The 15772-nt window shown below is 49.6% G+C and overlaps 1 protein-coding gene across 1 annotated transcript; it reads right to left on the reverse strand.

Moving 5' to 3' along the window:
* Positions 1–11468: 11468 nt before the first annotated feature.
* LOC309415140 (E3 ubiquitin-protein ligase RBBP6-like) lies at positions 11469–15097 on the reverse strand (the record flags this gene model as incomplete). Its single annotated transcript, XM_082012583.1, has 2 exons — positions 11469–11572; positions 14932–15097. The coding sequence occupies 2 exons, from the start codon at positions 15095–15097 to the stop codon at positions 11469–11471; spliced, it is 270 nt and encodes an 89-aa protein (XP_081868709.1).
* Positions 15098–15772: the final 675 nt, after the last annotated feature.

A 15772-nucleotide genomic window follows, 5' to 3' on the forward strand; every position in this document is an offset into this window, starting at 1 on the left:
GCTGGGCGTCCTGGGTGGCAGGGCTGGGGAAGGCAGGGGAGGCCAGTCCTGGGTGCAGGGGGAGGATCTGTGCCAACGCTGGCCCCCTGTGCTCTCTCCAGCTCCTGGAGGACGGTGGCAGAGTGGAGGAGCACCTGCAGCAGAGCCTGCAGTACCTGCAAAGCCCACAGGAGCCCTTGCGTGAGGTGGCCATCAGGTTCATTGGTGAGCCACAACCCCGCCGGGGGTGCGTCTCTGCCCCGCGGCAGCTTATCCCCAGCCACGGTGGCTGCTGAATCCAGCGAGCGGCTGCAGAGCCCGGACTGCCTGATGCTTGAGCTGACAGGCTCCCTGCTGCCCTCTCACACCCCTGCCTGGTCGCGGGGACTGGTGGGAGCCTTCTTGGGTCCCTCGCAGCCGCCGTGGCCTTCACGCTCAGGGGACCGCCCTGGGTTCAGCCTTGCCCAGGGGGAGGAGGCCACGTGGCCAGGCCTGCGGGGCTGGTGGCGGGGAGCTGGGCTGCTGGGGCAGGCAGGCCAGTGGGATCTGTGACGGGCTGTGTGTGCCTAGGGCTCGCCGGGCTGCAGCTGAGGGATGGGTACCCGGAGAAGCTCCAGGTCATCTACAGGGGTGAGTGAGGGCAGTGGGGTGTCCGCAGGGGCTGGCGGAGAGAGGGAAAGACCCTGGGAAGGAAGCTCCAACGCCTGCCCCAGCTGGGCAGGGCACTGCTCCCTGCACACATGAGGGGCGGCGTGGGCAGAGCAGAGAGAGATTTCAGGGGGGTGTGGGGCATTGGTGGCAGCACCTTCCCGCTCATCCCGGCACTCCTGCCTCCTGCCTGGCCATGGGAAGAGCTGGGGGCTTGGGGGGGTGCTGGCCAGAGGGGCTCTGCAGATGCCCTGCAGATGCGGGCTCTGACCTCGGCTCTGCTCCTTTCCGTGCCAGCCCTTCAAGACAAGGCAAGAGACAGCAGCGCCTGCATCTCTTCCCTGGCAACTCAAACCCTGCTGGTCCTGGACGCTGCAGCGAAAAAGCCTCCCTCCGGATCCCACCTGCAAGCGCTGTGCTCCTGGCTCCGGAGGGCATGGAGGAGGAGGACCCCTGCCCCAGGAGGCGGCTGGCTGTGCTGCTGGAGCTGTGGGCAGAGCTGATCCCGGGGTGCTCTGCGCACTGGCACCCCCTGAGCAGCTGGACCTGCCCCCTTGCCAGCAGCCCGGGGCCATGCAGGATGCACCACGCCCTGCGTCATGGCCCCAAGGCACCAGCTGCTCTGCCAAGCTGTGAAACCCAGAGGAACGGTGAAGGAAAGCTTTTGCCTGCTCTGCCCTCTCCAGGGAGATCCCAGCCTGGATGGTGCCCGCCCTCTGCACCGCTCCCATTTCGTGGCGAAGGGGACAGGTGGGCCGTGGGCCGTGGCTCTAGTGGGTGTGCTGGCCATCAAGCCTGAAGAAGCAGCCAAAGGGCAGCGAGAGGAACGCTTCAGATGGTGACCCAGGATGGAAACGGGCGTTCTGCAGGCCGCAGGCAGAGACCTTAGCACAGCCGGCCTGCCTGTGCCTCCCAGCCATCGATAAAGGCTGCGGAACTTGACGTGCTGTTTTGAGCTCTTCTTCCCCGCCCCGCGCTGCCCCTCAGACACCCGGAGGGTTCCTATTCTGACAGGCCCCCCACGCACCCCTGCGGACCCTGCCGCCCCCCAGGCAGCTGTGGGGGCCGCGTTGGGTCCCGCTTGCGCCCCTGGGGAGCCCTGCTGCCCCCCAGGCCCCCCCAAGGGCCCCGGGAGGGCCTGTACATAGCCCCGTGGAGCCTTGCTGTTCCCCAGACAGCTGGAGGGGCTCTGCTGCGCCCCGCGTGGAGCCCCAGGTAGCCGTGCTGCTCCCCAGGCCTTCGCAGCGGCCCTACAGCGCCTTCCACGGTGCCCTGCGAGGCCCGGGAGAGCCTCTGGGGCTCTCTGGAGGGGCTGCTTGGCCCCACATGTGCCCCTGGGAGGCCTGTCAGAGGCCCTGGGGTTCTCTGGAGGGCAGCAGGGCCCTGCCCGGGCCCCAGCCAAGCCTGGCAGCTCTATCCGGGTAGGAAATGGGCCATGATGGAGCCTGTCCCTTCTCCACCTTCTGCTGCCCAGGGCGGCAGTTCCTCCTTCAATTTCAGTTGATCAGTTGAGCAGAATACAGATGGTCTTGAGTGGCCAGGGGCTGAACAAAGGGGGCACAAGGATGGCCTCAGAAGGCATGATGATGAGAGCTGAGAGTGAGAGACAGAAGACGACTCTGGGGCACAATGCAAAACTCAAAAGGGTGTCCCAGCAATGTACAGATGTCCTCATGGAATGAGTGACTGGATAGACTAGATGTCCTAGATGGCAGTGAATAAAGGTAAGAGAGCTCTGGGGCACAGAGAAAGCCTGAGGAATGGATCTGGCTGAATAAGAGAGAGACAAAGAGGGCTGCAGAGCTTGAAGGGTGCCATGGCACACCAGAACAGTCTCAGGAGGCATCATGACAGAGATGAGAGGACTCTGGGGGTGGGGGATGTTGGGGAAGAGGGAGACAAACAAAAGATTGGTGACACAATGAGGTGTTCAGGAGGGGATATGAACAGAGTACAGATACCCTCAGGAGAGCAGGGACCAAACAAAGGCATTGTAGATGGCAGACAGGAAGGTAAGAGTGCTCTGGGGCACAATGAAAGCCTGAGGGCTTCTGGAGGAAGAAGAGCGCTACAAAGCTTGCTATAGACCCTAAAAAGAGCTGTGGGGCTATTGTGGTTTAGCCTCAGCTGGCAACTAAGCACCACGCAGCCGCTCACTTGCCTCCTGCCCATCCCAGGTGGGATGGGGGAGAGAGCTGGAAAAAAATACTCATGGGTTGGGTTAAAAACAGCTTAATAGGACAGCAAAGGCAGAGGAAATAATCATCATCATCATCATAATATCACTGATAAAGGAATATACAAAAATAAGTGATGCACAATGCAACAACTGCTCACCACCCACCCGGTGTGATCAATAGCCCATCCCTGAGCAGTGATTCCCACCCCCTGGCCAACTCCAGTTTTATATACTGAGCATGTCGTTATATGGTAGGGAATATCCTTTTGGTCAGTCTGGATCAGCTGTCCTGGCAATGCCCCCTCCCAGTTTCTTGTGCACCTCCCCGCTGGCAGCGCATGCGAAGATGAAAAGTCCTTGACTTAGTATAAGCACTACACAACAACTAAAAATATCAGTGTGTTATCAACATTACTCAATGTCCTGGTTTCAGCTGGGGTAGAGTTAATTTTCTTCATAGAGACTAATGTGAGGCTGTGTTTTTGATTTGGGATGAAAAATGTGGATAACGTGCTGATGTTTTGGGTTGTTGCTAAGCAGTCAAGGACTCTCCAGCTTCTCATGCTGGCCTGGCAGCGAGAAGGCTGGGGGTGCTCGGGGAGCTGGGAGGGGGCACAGCCAGGACAGCTGACCCAGGCTGGCCAAAGAGATATTCCATACCATATGACGTCATGCGTGGTATATAAAGCTGGGACGAAGGAGAAGGAAGGGGTGTGGGGACGTTCAGAGTTATGGCGTCCGTCTTCCAAGAAACCATTACGTGTGATGCAGCCCTGCTTCCCTGGAGATGGCTGAACACCTGCCTGCCCATGGGGAGTGGTGAATGGATTCCTCGTTCTGCTCTGATCGTGTGCATGGCTTTTGCTTTACCTGGTAAACTGTCTTTATCTCAAACCACAAGTTTCCTCAGTTTCACTCTTCCAATTGTCTCCACTGTCCCACCATGGGGGAGTGAGCGAGTGGCTGTGTGGTACTTAGCTGCTGGCTGGGGTTAAACCACAACACAAATAAAAAAGACATAGAAAGAAAATACAAAAAGAAATAGGGTACAGGACAGACAAGAAAGAATTGAAAAATAAAGACAGTGAACTGGATAAAAGTAGACATTTCTAAAAAATTTAAAAGCAACACGGTACAGGACAGACAGGAAAATATTAAAAATTAGGGATAGACAGCTTGGTAAAGGTAGATGTAGAAAGACAGTTTTAAAAGCAGTGGGGTTCAGAACAGAAAGGAAAAAAAAATTAAAAATAAAGACAGCTAACTGGATAAAAGTAAAAATGGGAAGAAAATTTTAAAAGCAATGAGATTAAGGAAATAAAGGAAAAAATTAAAAAATAGGGACATCAAACTAAATAGATAAAGACATAGAAAGAAAAATTAAAAAGTGATGGAGTAGAGAATAAAAAGAAAAAAATTTAAAAATAAAGACAGTGAACTGGATAAAAATAGGCATAGGAAAAAACTGTAAAAGCAACAGGGTACATGACAGAGAGGAAAGAATTAAAAAATAGGGATAGCAAACTCAATAAAAGTACACATTGAAACAAAATTTTAAAAGCATAGGGATTAAGAAAAGACAGTAAAAAGGACAGAAAACTAAATAAACTGAGGCACAGAAAGAAAATTTTAAAAGCGACAGGGTACCAGACAGAAAGTAAAGAATTAAAAAATAGGGCAGCAAACTGGATATATACACATAGGCAGAAGATTTAAAAAGCAACAGGATTAAGGAAATAAAGGAAAAACATAAAAAATAAGGACAGCAAACTAAATAAATGAAGACAGAAACAAAACTTTAAAAGCAACGTGGTTCGGGATAGAGTTGCAAGGATAGTCACCACCATGGATCTGCAGTGTCCCGGGGTCCAAGTCTCTCAATGTTTTCGGTGGTGGGTGATCGCGCTCGGCGGCAGCCGGCACAAGGGCTCGTCTTGGCAGTCCTTTTTATTCTCGTTCAAGGCCTGCAATTTAGCACATCTTCGCATTGCTGCGTATGCACATACACTTCACGGTGGGTGGCTCCAGCCCCGCTCCTCACAGGACTGTCTTCACACGACTATCGCATGTCTTGTAGCCGTCATCTTGGCAGGGTGTTTCTCATCAACCGGAGATCTCTGTGGCCATGTGACCACCCTTATCAGCCAAAGGAATTTTCGCTTAGATAAACAATCTTTGAGACAAATGTTTTATGGTTCAGTCTCTCACACAAGATCACAACATAGCGTTCTGGTGATGTTGGGGTTATTGAGTGCTAAAGTTTAAGTGGGATATGGTTAAAGAGTATCAGCTGGGGGGGGTAGGGTTTTGGACTGGTGTGGTTTAGTTGGTTTTGCCTTACCAGGAGTGTTTCATAGTCTTTTTTATTTCAGGGTGTTGTCTTTCCTCTTGTTGTCTGTCCTGGGGTCAGGATAGGGGTGTAGGATGTGTGTTTGACATTACTTCTGGGTGTGTACTTGTTTTGTTTTATATTCTAATTCTGGTGTTTTATCTGTTAGTTCCGGTCGAGTATGACTGACTTCTGGCAGCTCCGTTTTTTCCTTCTGGGAGTTCCAAGTCTCCTCTGGTGATTATTCTACCACATATGTTCAAGTTCTGTCAACTTTTTGTGGTGGAGAAGACATTTCCACAGTGGTTGCTTTGTTTTGTTAACTTTTAGTTATTTTTGTGGTTAATTTTGGACAATTTTCCATAGTTTTGGAGGAGTGCTGTTACATAGAGTGTGACTTCCAGAGGTCTGATGGGCATTCTGGCCCGAACCCGAACCCAAACCCTAACCCGAACCCCTAACCCGAACCCAAACACTAACCCGAACACTAACCCTAACCCGAACCCGAACCCGAACCCGAACCCGAACCCTAAGGGGAGGGGAGGGTTAAGGTTTGTGTTCGGGTTAGAGTTAGGGTTCCTATATATGCCTGTATGAGGTTTAATAAGGCCACGTGCCGGGTCCTGCAATTCGGTCACAACAACTCCATGCAATGCTACAGGCTTGGGGAGGAGTGGCTGGAGAGCTGCCCAGCGGAAAAGGACCGGGAGTGCTGGTTGACAGCCGGCTGAACATGAGCTGGCAGTGTGCCCAGGTGGCCAAGAAGGCCAACAGCGTCCTGGCCTGTATCAGCAATAGTGTGCACACTGTGGACTTGGGCTCCACCAGCTCTGTTGTCATCGCAGAGGACAAGGAGGACATCCTTGCTATGAGTGGCTATCAACAGGACCCCAGGGGACCACCTCCGGCCTCGGGATGGAGAGCAGGGCAGGGAGAGGCAGCTGGGCTGGCAGGAGGCAGCGGTGCTGCAGGGCTGGCACCTTCCCACCCTGCTGCCAGCGGCTTCCTGGAGGAGACAGAGCCTCAGCACCCTGGCCCAGGACTTGCCGTGTGCAGGGCAGCAGGTGCAGGGCTGCAGAGAGGGCCTCTCTCGTCCCTCTACCTCCTACCCTGCCTACAGCTCTCCTCACTCTTGCTCTTCATCAGGTGAAGCCGATACCGCCTCCACCTGCCAGACGGAGGAGAAAGAGAAGGAAGCCTACGACTACTTATTGGCCTTTCTCGACAGCACCAAAAGGGTAACTGCAGCCTTTGTCAGCAAGTCCCTGCCTGCTGCTCCCAGCTGGGTGCTGCCATGTCTGCTGCCTGCGCACGGGCTCTCAGAGCGCTGCTGGCCGTGCAGAGCTGCGCCCCTGCCGGCCCCCTGCACCATCGAGGCAGCCTGCTGGCCGTGCCTCTGCCCCCTCAGCCTCCCTCTGTCTCTCTTCTCCCTGACTGTCAGGACCTCCTCCAAGGAAGGTGCTAGACAGGAATTGTCTTGCTGGTCCTCAACTTGCCTTTGCACTCATTGCAGATAAACAGCAAGACTGGGGCTCTGCTCCTTCCTAGCCTTGAAAACACGGACTCTGCATTTTCTCACTCTCGCACTCCCAACTGCGAGACTGAAACATTGCACTCGCTCTCCTCCAAGGAAGGTGCCAGGCAAAAATTGTCTTGCTGGTCCTCACTTGCCCTTGCACTCATTGCAGATAAACATCAAGACTGGGGCTCTGCTCTTTCCTAGCCCTGCAAACAGCCAATGCGGTTTCTCTCATTCTCAAACGCCAAACTCCGAAATTGAAACGTTGCACTCTCTCCTCTCCAAGGAAGGTGCTAGGAAGGAATTGTCTTGCTGGTCCTCACTGGCCCTTGCACTCATTGCAGATAAACAGCAAGACTGGGGCTCTGCTCTTTCCTAGCCTTGAAAACACGGACTCTGCATTTTCTCACTCTCGCACTCCCAACTGCGAGATTGAAACATTGCACTCGCTCTCCTCCAAGGAAGGTGCTAGGCAGCAATTGTCTTGCTGGTCCTCACTTCCCCTTGCAATCATTGCAGATAAAAAGGAAGACTGCGGCTCTGCTCCTTCCTAGCCTTGAAAACAGGCAAACTGCTTTTTCTCACTCTTGCGCTCCTGCCTGCGACATTGAAACATTGCACTCTCCTCCAAGGAAGGTGCTGGGAAGGAATTGTCTTGCTGGTCCTCACTTCCCCTTGCAATCATTGCAGATAAAAAGGAAGACTGCGGCTCTGCTCCTTCCTAGCCTTGAAAACAGGCAAACTGCTTTTTCTCACTCTTGCGCTCCTGCCTGCGACATTGAAACATTGCACTCTCCTCCAAGGAAGGTGCTGGGAAGGAATTGTCTTGCTGGTCCTCACTTCCCCTTGCAATCATTGCAGATAAAAAGGAAGACTGCGGCTCTGCTCCTTCCTAGCCTTGAAAACAGGCAAACTGCTTTTTCTCACTCTTGCGCTCCTGCCTGCGACATTGAAACATTGCACTCTCCTCCAAGGAAGGTGCTGGGAAGGAATTGTCTTGCTGGTCCTCACTTGCCCTTGGAGTCATTGCAGATAAACAGCAAGACTGGGGCTCTGCTCTTTCCTAGCCTTGCAAACAGGCACTCTGCTTTTTCTCACTGTTGTGCTCCCAACTGCGAGATTGAAACGTTGCACTCTTTTTTTTCTCCAAGGAAGATGCTAGGCAGGAAGTGGCCAGCTGTTCCTCAGTGCAGGTAAGGAGCCAGGCGCCCTCCAGCCAGGCTCTCTCCCCTTCCCCGCACACGGGAGCAGCCTGCAGCTCAGAGATGCCTGCGAGGCAAGCCTGGGCACCAGCTGAGGCATTCAGCAAGGCTCTGTCCTGGAGCAAGGGTCTTGGTTTCTTTCTTTTTCCCCATGGTCTTCTCCTCCCAGATGCCAGGAGCCGTCTCGGCCCCCAGTCCTGTGCAGGACAGGACTGCCCAAGGAGCATGGCGGGAGCCCAGGCCTGGCAGCTCTCCCTGCCCTGCTGCCCAGCTAGCTGCTTTGGGAGGGCCCTCCAAAGCGCCAGCTCACCGGGGATATCCTTCCCCAGGCAGACTCTTGGGCTCAGGCCTTTGGTCTGAAAAGGCGTCTAAGCTATAGTGATTCAGATTTAAGGAGAACTGAGTTTCTTTTAGAACAAGGAGAAACTGCATGGACAGTACCTGCTGAGATACTACTGTGCAACAAACTTAAGCAGAACAGTGGTGAGGAATGTTCTGCCACAGGTGAACAAAAGCTGCAGTTGGATTTAAACAAAGAAGCATTAGTGCGTAATACATGCATGTTCTGGAGTGAAGGTAAATTTAATTTGCATGGACGAAAAGATGGATCCTCACTTTATAACAGACAGAACTCCACCAAAGAAGTACAACGCAGCAGAACCTTTTCTTCAGGTCTAGCATCTATCCATAATACCACGGAACCTGGAACGCCAAGGCACAATTTTACCAATGAGATTGGTCATAGAAAAGACCACAAGACTAATATGTATAGCAGAAGAGTCTATGTGTCTGAGGACTCTGATTCTTCTTCTAAAGTGAACTTTTCCATTGGATGTGAAAACCAAGGTAGCAAAGATGTGTCAGAGGCAATTCCACACATTGTTCTGCAGTCAGAATTAAGTTTGGAAGCCCGAAGAGTTTTGGCAGCAAAAGCACTTGCAGATATAAATGAATTTCTGGGAGAGGATGAAGTGAAGCAGAATGTAGAAATGTGGCAGGTAAGTTTTAACTTGATTCAATGGGCTCTGCATATTTCACCTAGGTTAATTCCTAGAATAGCAAAAACGCCATCTTGTGCTTTGAAATTACACATTGGGACACCACTTTATACTGTAGTTCAGGAAATGATTGTATTTGTCAGTTATGGCCGAGTTCTTTCAAAAGCAAGCAAAAATGCAGCTACAAATTTTGGTCTCTAGGAGGAGCTTAGAACATTGGTTCTGGTTGTTTTCATTCATTTTGCTAACTAATGAAAATTGATATAATTATCTGTGGTTGTAACTTGGCTGCTGGTAGCATAAAAGTACTACAGATTTTAAGGTAGAGCTGCATTGTTTTTAATCAGTGCTTTCTCAGAACTAATCAGAAGATTCTGTGTGTAAAATCAAAAGAATAGTAGAAACTTAACTGCTTATCCTCAAAACCAAATCCTCCTAGCAACATTTGCTTTGAAGTTGGAATCTAAAGCCGTTTTATGTATGCTAGTAGACAATTGGGAGGTTCTGAGATGCACTGTTTATGTCATCCTTCTGTTTTAAAGAATCACTTCTATCACTGCTGATTAATGTTCATGCTTTGGAAAAAACTATGCCTGTCAAAATCAAGCATGGGCACATCAGCCCTGAAACAGGAACTCTGCCTCTCCTCTCCATAAGTTTAAAAATGCCAGGCTCACCACACCCCACAAAACCCAAATGGAAACACCACTCCAAAGCATCAGCCATAAAAGTAACCCACCACTTTATCAAGAAAAAAAATAAGCTGCTCAAATTATTGAAATTAAGGTGTCTGCCATGACAGAGTAGCCTATAAAAACTGAGAAAATTGATTTCTTGTCGTGTATTAGACCACAGGCCACACTACGCAAATTAGTTTGGGAAGTGTGAGAATTTAATATTATTCTCCTTGCCAGCAGACCAAAACCAAGTCTTAATGATGACGAAAACATGGATTCAGAGCACAATCCTGAGATTTTTTTTTTTTTCTCCTTTGCAACCACACTGCTCCCTCCCAGCTACCTCCTGCAACAGCTTGCAGGATTGAAGTCCTCAGGCCACCAGTCAGCAACGGACTGCGGCATTTACTGGGAACTAATATGACGTGCAGTTTTTCCACAAGTAAAAAGGGTAGCTCTCATCTGGTTCCTTTTCCAGGATATTGAATTCTATGATGCCACAAGCAGCAGTTAAGCTGACACTAGTAAAACATCATCAGAAAGACATCCGAATCACTGCTTAGTTTTTTAGAAACGTAGAATAAAATTTCTATGATGCTGAATCAAATACATTGTACATACAACATCTATGTTTTAGTGGAAAATATATTAGGTTAATGTTGGGGAAATTAACACAAGGCTACATTGATTGGAATTAAGTGCAGTGGGTAGAAAAAAGTGTGAGATGGTGTTTTACATACGCCTCTTGATATTCCACTCACTGGCTCAGTCTGACATCTGGAAGAAGAAATAAAAGTGATCAGAACTTAAAAGAAAGCCCTTGTGCCCAACATACAGCAATGAAAACAGATTACAGAACTTGAACATCAAAACGTGATGTTCTGATAGTCTAGTGCATGTGGAAACGTATTCATATACATAAATGGTTCTCTCTTGGTACCTTCAGTGCAACTAAAAAAACCCCCAAAAGCCCATTTCTACTTTGTCAGAAAATTACTCTAAGACTTACAGAAATAGAACACAAAAGTGCCTCAGATATTTTGTCTCTGCTACGTAAGTATCAAAAATATGAAGTCTGTACTACAGTTTTGTGTCTTAAACATGGTGACTAAAAATAGTAGTAGAAATGTCACCTGAAGGCAGTGCCTAGGATTTTCTGCGATTTAGGAGTCCTGTAGGGAAATAAAAAAAAAAAAAAAAAGGACTTAATTGCAAGAATTTGCTTTAAGATAACCTTGAAAATGCTACAGTATTTGGGGAAATATTTATTACATCTGGGAACTTGCTGAGATTCCACATACTCATTGATCTGTATCTGCATGCAGATCATCATGAATGAGACATGCAGCCATCGATATAGTTAACAAATAATTCCTGCATCATCCCAAGTGTCCCATCAGCAGAGCTGGCAACCCTTGGTCTTTCCCCTCTAGCTAGTATGCAAAAACACCAGATTTGGGGCATAAGAATACCTGCCGTATGCCACCCCCCCTGCCCCAAATGCAAAAAATAGACGGATTCGCAGAAACACTGAGAATCAGACTCTTCTGAGATGGGAACAAATTCTAAGTTTACACTCCAATGTGTACCTGTCTTCACTCTAAAAGCAAGGCAAGCAAACATGTATAACAAGGAATCTCTCCACGTAGAGGAAACAGCATCTACAACTTGGCGCTCAGAAAAAACAACCCCAAGATCAAGCCAAATAGAATCATTCTTAAAAGTTACCATTGTTGGAGTTTGAACCCCATGTCCCAGCAGGCCGAAAAGCATAAGTTTACTTTGGGACAGGAACAATAAAATCTACCGCATTACAACAAAAAGTAACAGCAGCTTTAACAAGAAAGATACAATCTGAGTGCCTCTGGAAACGAATATCAATTAGAAAAGGTAACACACCCAAACCACTAACACAGAACACAGTGCTTTATGGATACCTACAGAACGTATGTTTTGCTGGTAGCTTTAACTCCTCCGACAGGGATTCTTCTCACAATTACTGACGAGTTCTTAGGAATCAGGGCATTAGCCTCTGTGTATTCTGAAAACAACATAAACACAGAAAAAGACATTAGTCAATTCAAAAGAATGTATATGAATATGTAATTACACAGCACAGCAGAGAGGGAAGCCCTTTGCAGATAGAAAAGCCAGATTTCAGATGTAAGGGTGCATTTTTATCGTCTCAGCACACTAGCAGTACATTCCAAGAAATCTTCAGGTTTGAGAACCAAACGCAAGCTGCACAATCTTTTCCATTTTTTTTGAGAGAGCGTGAATGCCAACAGCAAAATGCTCCCAAAGGTCACTAAAGGAGAGTCTGCTAACGCATGAGGTTCTGTCCTGATCTAGCTTAAGTGGCATTTGCTTCTGTTAGGCTACAAAACCAAGAGATCTTTGGAGAAAAACAAAGCACAGCCAAGTCTCACCTGCGTAAAGCAGATCTAAAGTCGGACAAGCTTGCCCTGCTACAAAACAGGCCCTTAGCTAAAGCATGAAATCTCTGCGCCGTTGCTTTCATAGCTGTTCACTAAAAGCGATTCAGCCACGCTGCTGGTGCTCAAGGCCGATGGAACACAGAAGACAGCCGGCCACCTCTGCCTATGGCTTGCAGCTTAATCCACCAACAACCACACTTCTCAGCTGCTTGGTGCTTTACAATGAAATGGAAACAGAACTGGCAGTGCTAGAACTAGAATGTGGATCACAGAAATTCGGAGGGGGGGGTTGAGCGTGCTTTCACAAGTAGGGCAGAATTAGATCTCTCCTCTTAAGCTAATCATCTGGTCTGAATTAACCAAAGGGACATGAATCCTTTGGATTCCCTTCCTGCACAGCAGAGACAGACTCCAATGAAATTACTGATGAAGACAGCCTTTAAAAGCCAGTCAAAACCAGCATGTGCCCGAAGCTCTCCACGCTTTCATGATCTGCCTACAGTTTTACATGTTAAAAGCCCTCACCTTTGCAGACTGAAACAGAACAATGATCTAAAAACCAAAGATGCTGTCTATCTAGACAAGCTCTGTCAGGGTGGTTTTGCTCAGTGATCACACACAAAACAGGACTCTCTCACAATTCAGGCTCCATTTTTCAGTAGATTATTCCTACAGGCAGGAACCTCTCATGGACCAAAACATACCTACCACAAGACATTACTTCAGCCATGAAATGAAAATTCTACTTCTATTTCTGGATGACAGAAGGCTTCTTCAGAAAAGTGAGAAAGCATTTAGCCGAAACTAGCTCCTGATCTTCCCCGCCCCGGGAACCGAACAGCAAGCTTCCTCGGGACTTGAGAGTAGTTTCAAACTGTAGGAGAAAGGACTGCTAATAACAAAACCAGAAGCTCTTACACAAGTCACATCCTGAAACCAGCCCCTAGAGCTCTTCTCAAAAGGAAAATCCAACCAGTACACAGCCATCTGTCAAGAAAGGCCTGCGCTGCACTTGTTCATGGAGAAGGAGCTCAAACCGTACTGAGGCCCAGACAAACAACTGGCAGGTCACACCAGCCGCAGTTCTAGAAGCCCAAAGCAGCTGCTTCTGCCTGCAGGACGGAGTCATACAGAGTATCCTTCTGGTACAGATCACAAACCACTGGAGTGACCTTTCAGAGATCTGGGCTAAGCGACAGCGGCTCCACAAAAAGGCAGGAGATTGTAATGCCTGTGCTGAACTGAGGATTGTGGTAGCTCTGCAGAAGGTTACAAGTGGCAGCACCTCCTGTGATATGCTTGTTTACAGTCTGCTTGTTCAGTGCAGAGTGAAGAGAGCTCCAGCCACCCGAGAGCAGACCGATAGCCACAGGAATTCCCCTTAGAAGTCAATCAGCACACTTTGAAAGGCATCAGCTGTAGAGGGACAATAGCTTGGGGAAGTAAAGGCTTTCTTTGCATAGGACACTTGCACATACTTGTATTTGGTACTTGAAGTACCCCACCAGCTTGGTCACCGTGTCAGAGAATTTGCGGAAGGGTGTTTACCTACGGCAGAGAACATTGCTGAGTGAGTTCTGTGAAGGGACATGGTAGCAGTTGGCTTTAATACACTTCTATTTCCTTCACCTCAATTAACTGAATTCATTTTGGTTGATGGCACCTTAATAAATGTGAAGTCAAACAACGTAGACTAAAAAGTTAACTTTCTTTTTCTTCTTTTAATAGGAAAGGAATAAAGCTGGAGCACTATTCCTGAAGTGCCTGGAAATTTTTGTTTGCTTGATTTGAATTTAACAGATGCCAGCTTAGTCTAGCAGCTCTCAGACAAAACTGGCATCTCCCAGCAGGAACCTTTTCCTCCTGGGCAGCAACATCCCCGAGCAGAGACTTGGCAACAAATCTATTTCTGAAAAGTCACACCCCAAGGTCTGTAATCACATTCAAACTTGTCAAGTCAGCAGCTTACCAAACTGAAATACCATACTAAGTACCACGAAACCATTATCATCTCTGAGAATCAAGCACCATTTTTTAGGTTTAAAAGAATTTATGACTCCTCTAAGAACGTTTCTTACGTATAGTCACCATAAATGTTCTGCCGGAAAAGTTCAGTACTGCCCTGATATGGTTCACACGTAGTACCAGGGAAAAAAAACGCTTGGAGACAAATGGTGAAATGATGCTCGATAGCACCTGAACGACAAAGTCTTTGGTGTAGAAAAGAAGCGATATTAACAAGAAATTCCAAGGTGTCATTTAGATACGGAGAACACCCATGGCAGAGATGCCATTAAAGGGTCTGCATAGATGGTAACTCACAGCTACACTCTTGATCCAAAGTGTTGCTAGCGAGCAGTTTCTGCAACAGCCACCAAACCAGTTTTCCAGTGCAGTGGAGTAAAGCAAGGTGATCACAAAACGAAGTCACCAAAGACAATTTATTTCTTCAAAGTAGCCACCTGTTCTATTCCCATCCCTTTCAGCTTTCTCCACCTGATTTCCAAGACATCTGGAGAGGTTATTAATATAAGATATCCTCCCATATTTCCTTATCATTTTACCTAGAAGAATTCCAGGAAAGCAAAAATTTGTAAGCCCTGTACATCACACATCAACCACACATTCTTCTATGCCTGCTCTGTGCCCAAAGCACAGATCTGAAGGTAGTTGTCAGAACAGCAACTACAAAAGAACAGCCCTGAGGCCCCCAACACAAGCCACAGCTACCGAGCGTGGCCGAATCACATTATCGCTTCCCACCCCATGTAAGCCCCTGCGCCGCTTGCCCTACCAGTCCCCCCGCAGGCTGGCAAGATGGGCCTCAGGCTGACTCAGGCTACGTGGGGACGAGCCACAAAGAGCAGAGCGTGGCTCCCGCAGGCCATGGCAATCACAGGGTGGCCTGTGACACTGCCAGCTGGGCAGTCCCCAAGCCCCCATGCCCGCCGCCCCCACGCACCTTCTTTGGTCTGGGCGTTGGTGATCTGCAGGTCACAGCTGGCTGCCTTCAGCTTCTCCCGGCCCATGATCTGGCGCTTGAGGTCGCACAGGGAGATGTGGAGGCCGGTGAAGGTGACCGTGTCATAGCTCAGCTTGGAGGAGAACTTGTAGTGGACGCACGACATGGTCGGGGCCTGCTCCACGACAGCGTCTAGAGCAGCAGACCGAGGGGGCCGGGGCGAGCAGCGTGGGCTGAGCTCACCCCCGCAACAAGTCCGGCCTGCGGCCCTCAGCGACGGGCGGGCGGGCGGACGACAGGGAGAGGCCCCCGCGGCCCCGGCTCGGCCTCTGCTCCCGCTCTCACGCAGCGCTCCCAGGCCCAACCACTCGCTGTGGGCACTCGGGCACCTCTGCCTCAGCGTTCCGTTAGGGGTTTACCGGACGCCAACCGCAGGGGCTGCCCTGATCGCATCACTGCGCATGCCCAACGGAACACTGCACCCCCCCACGCCTCACCTGGCCTGTGGTGTCCCTCCTGTCACACCCCTGGCCAGTCATTGCTCAGTGTCTTGTCACCCCCCAGGCTTGTGGTGACCCTCCTGTCACCCCCCAGGCCTGTCACTGCCTGCTGTTCCTCCTGTCACCCCCAGGCTGTCATCACCCGCTGTCCCCTCCTGGCAGCAGCCAGCCAGGACAAGACAGCCTGGGGAAGATGCAGTGGGCTTTGCCGTGCGGCGCTTGGCTGCCCGTGCCCAGGCCCAGCGAATGGAGGGGACATCTCAGGGTGTCTGAGTGTCTCTTCTTGCATTTACAGGAAGTTCGGTCAAAGAGCCAATGGCCATTGATGGTTATTGCCATAA

The sequence above is a fragment of the Phaethon aethereus genome, assembly GCF_964289735.1.
Source record: "Phaethon aethereus genome assembly, chromosome: W".
Lineage (NCBI taxonomy): Eukaryota > Metazoa > Chordata > Aves > Phaethontiformes > Phaethontidae > Phaethon > Phaethon aethereus.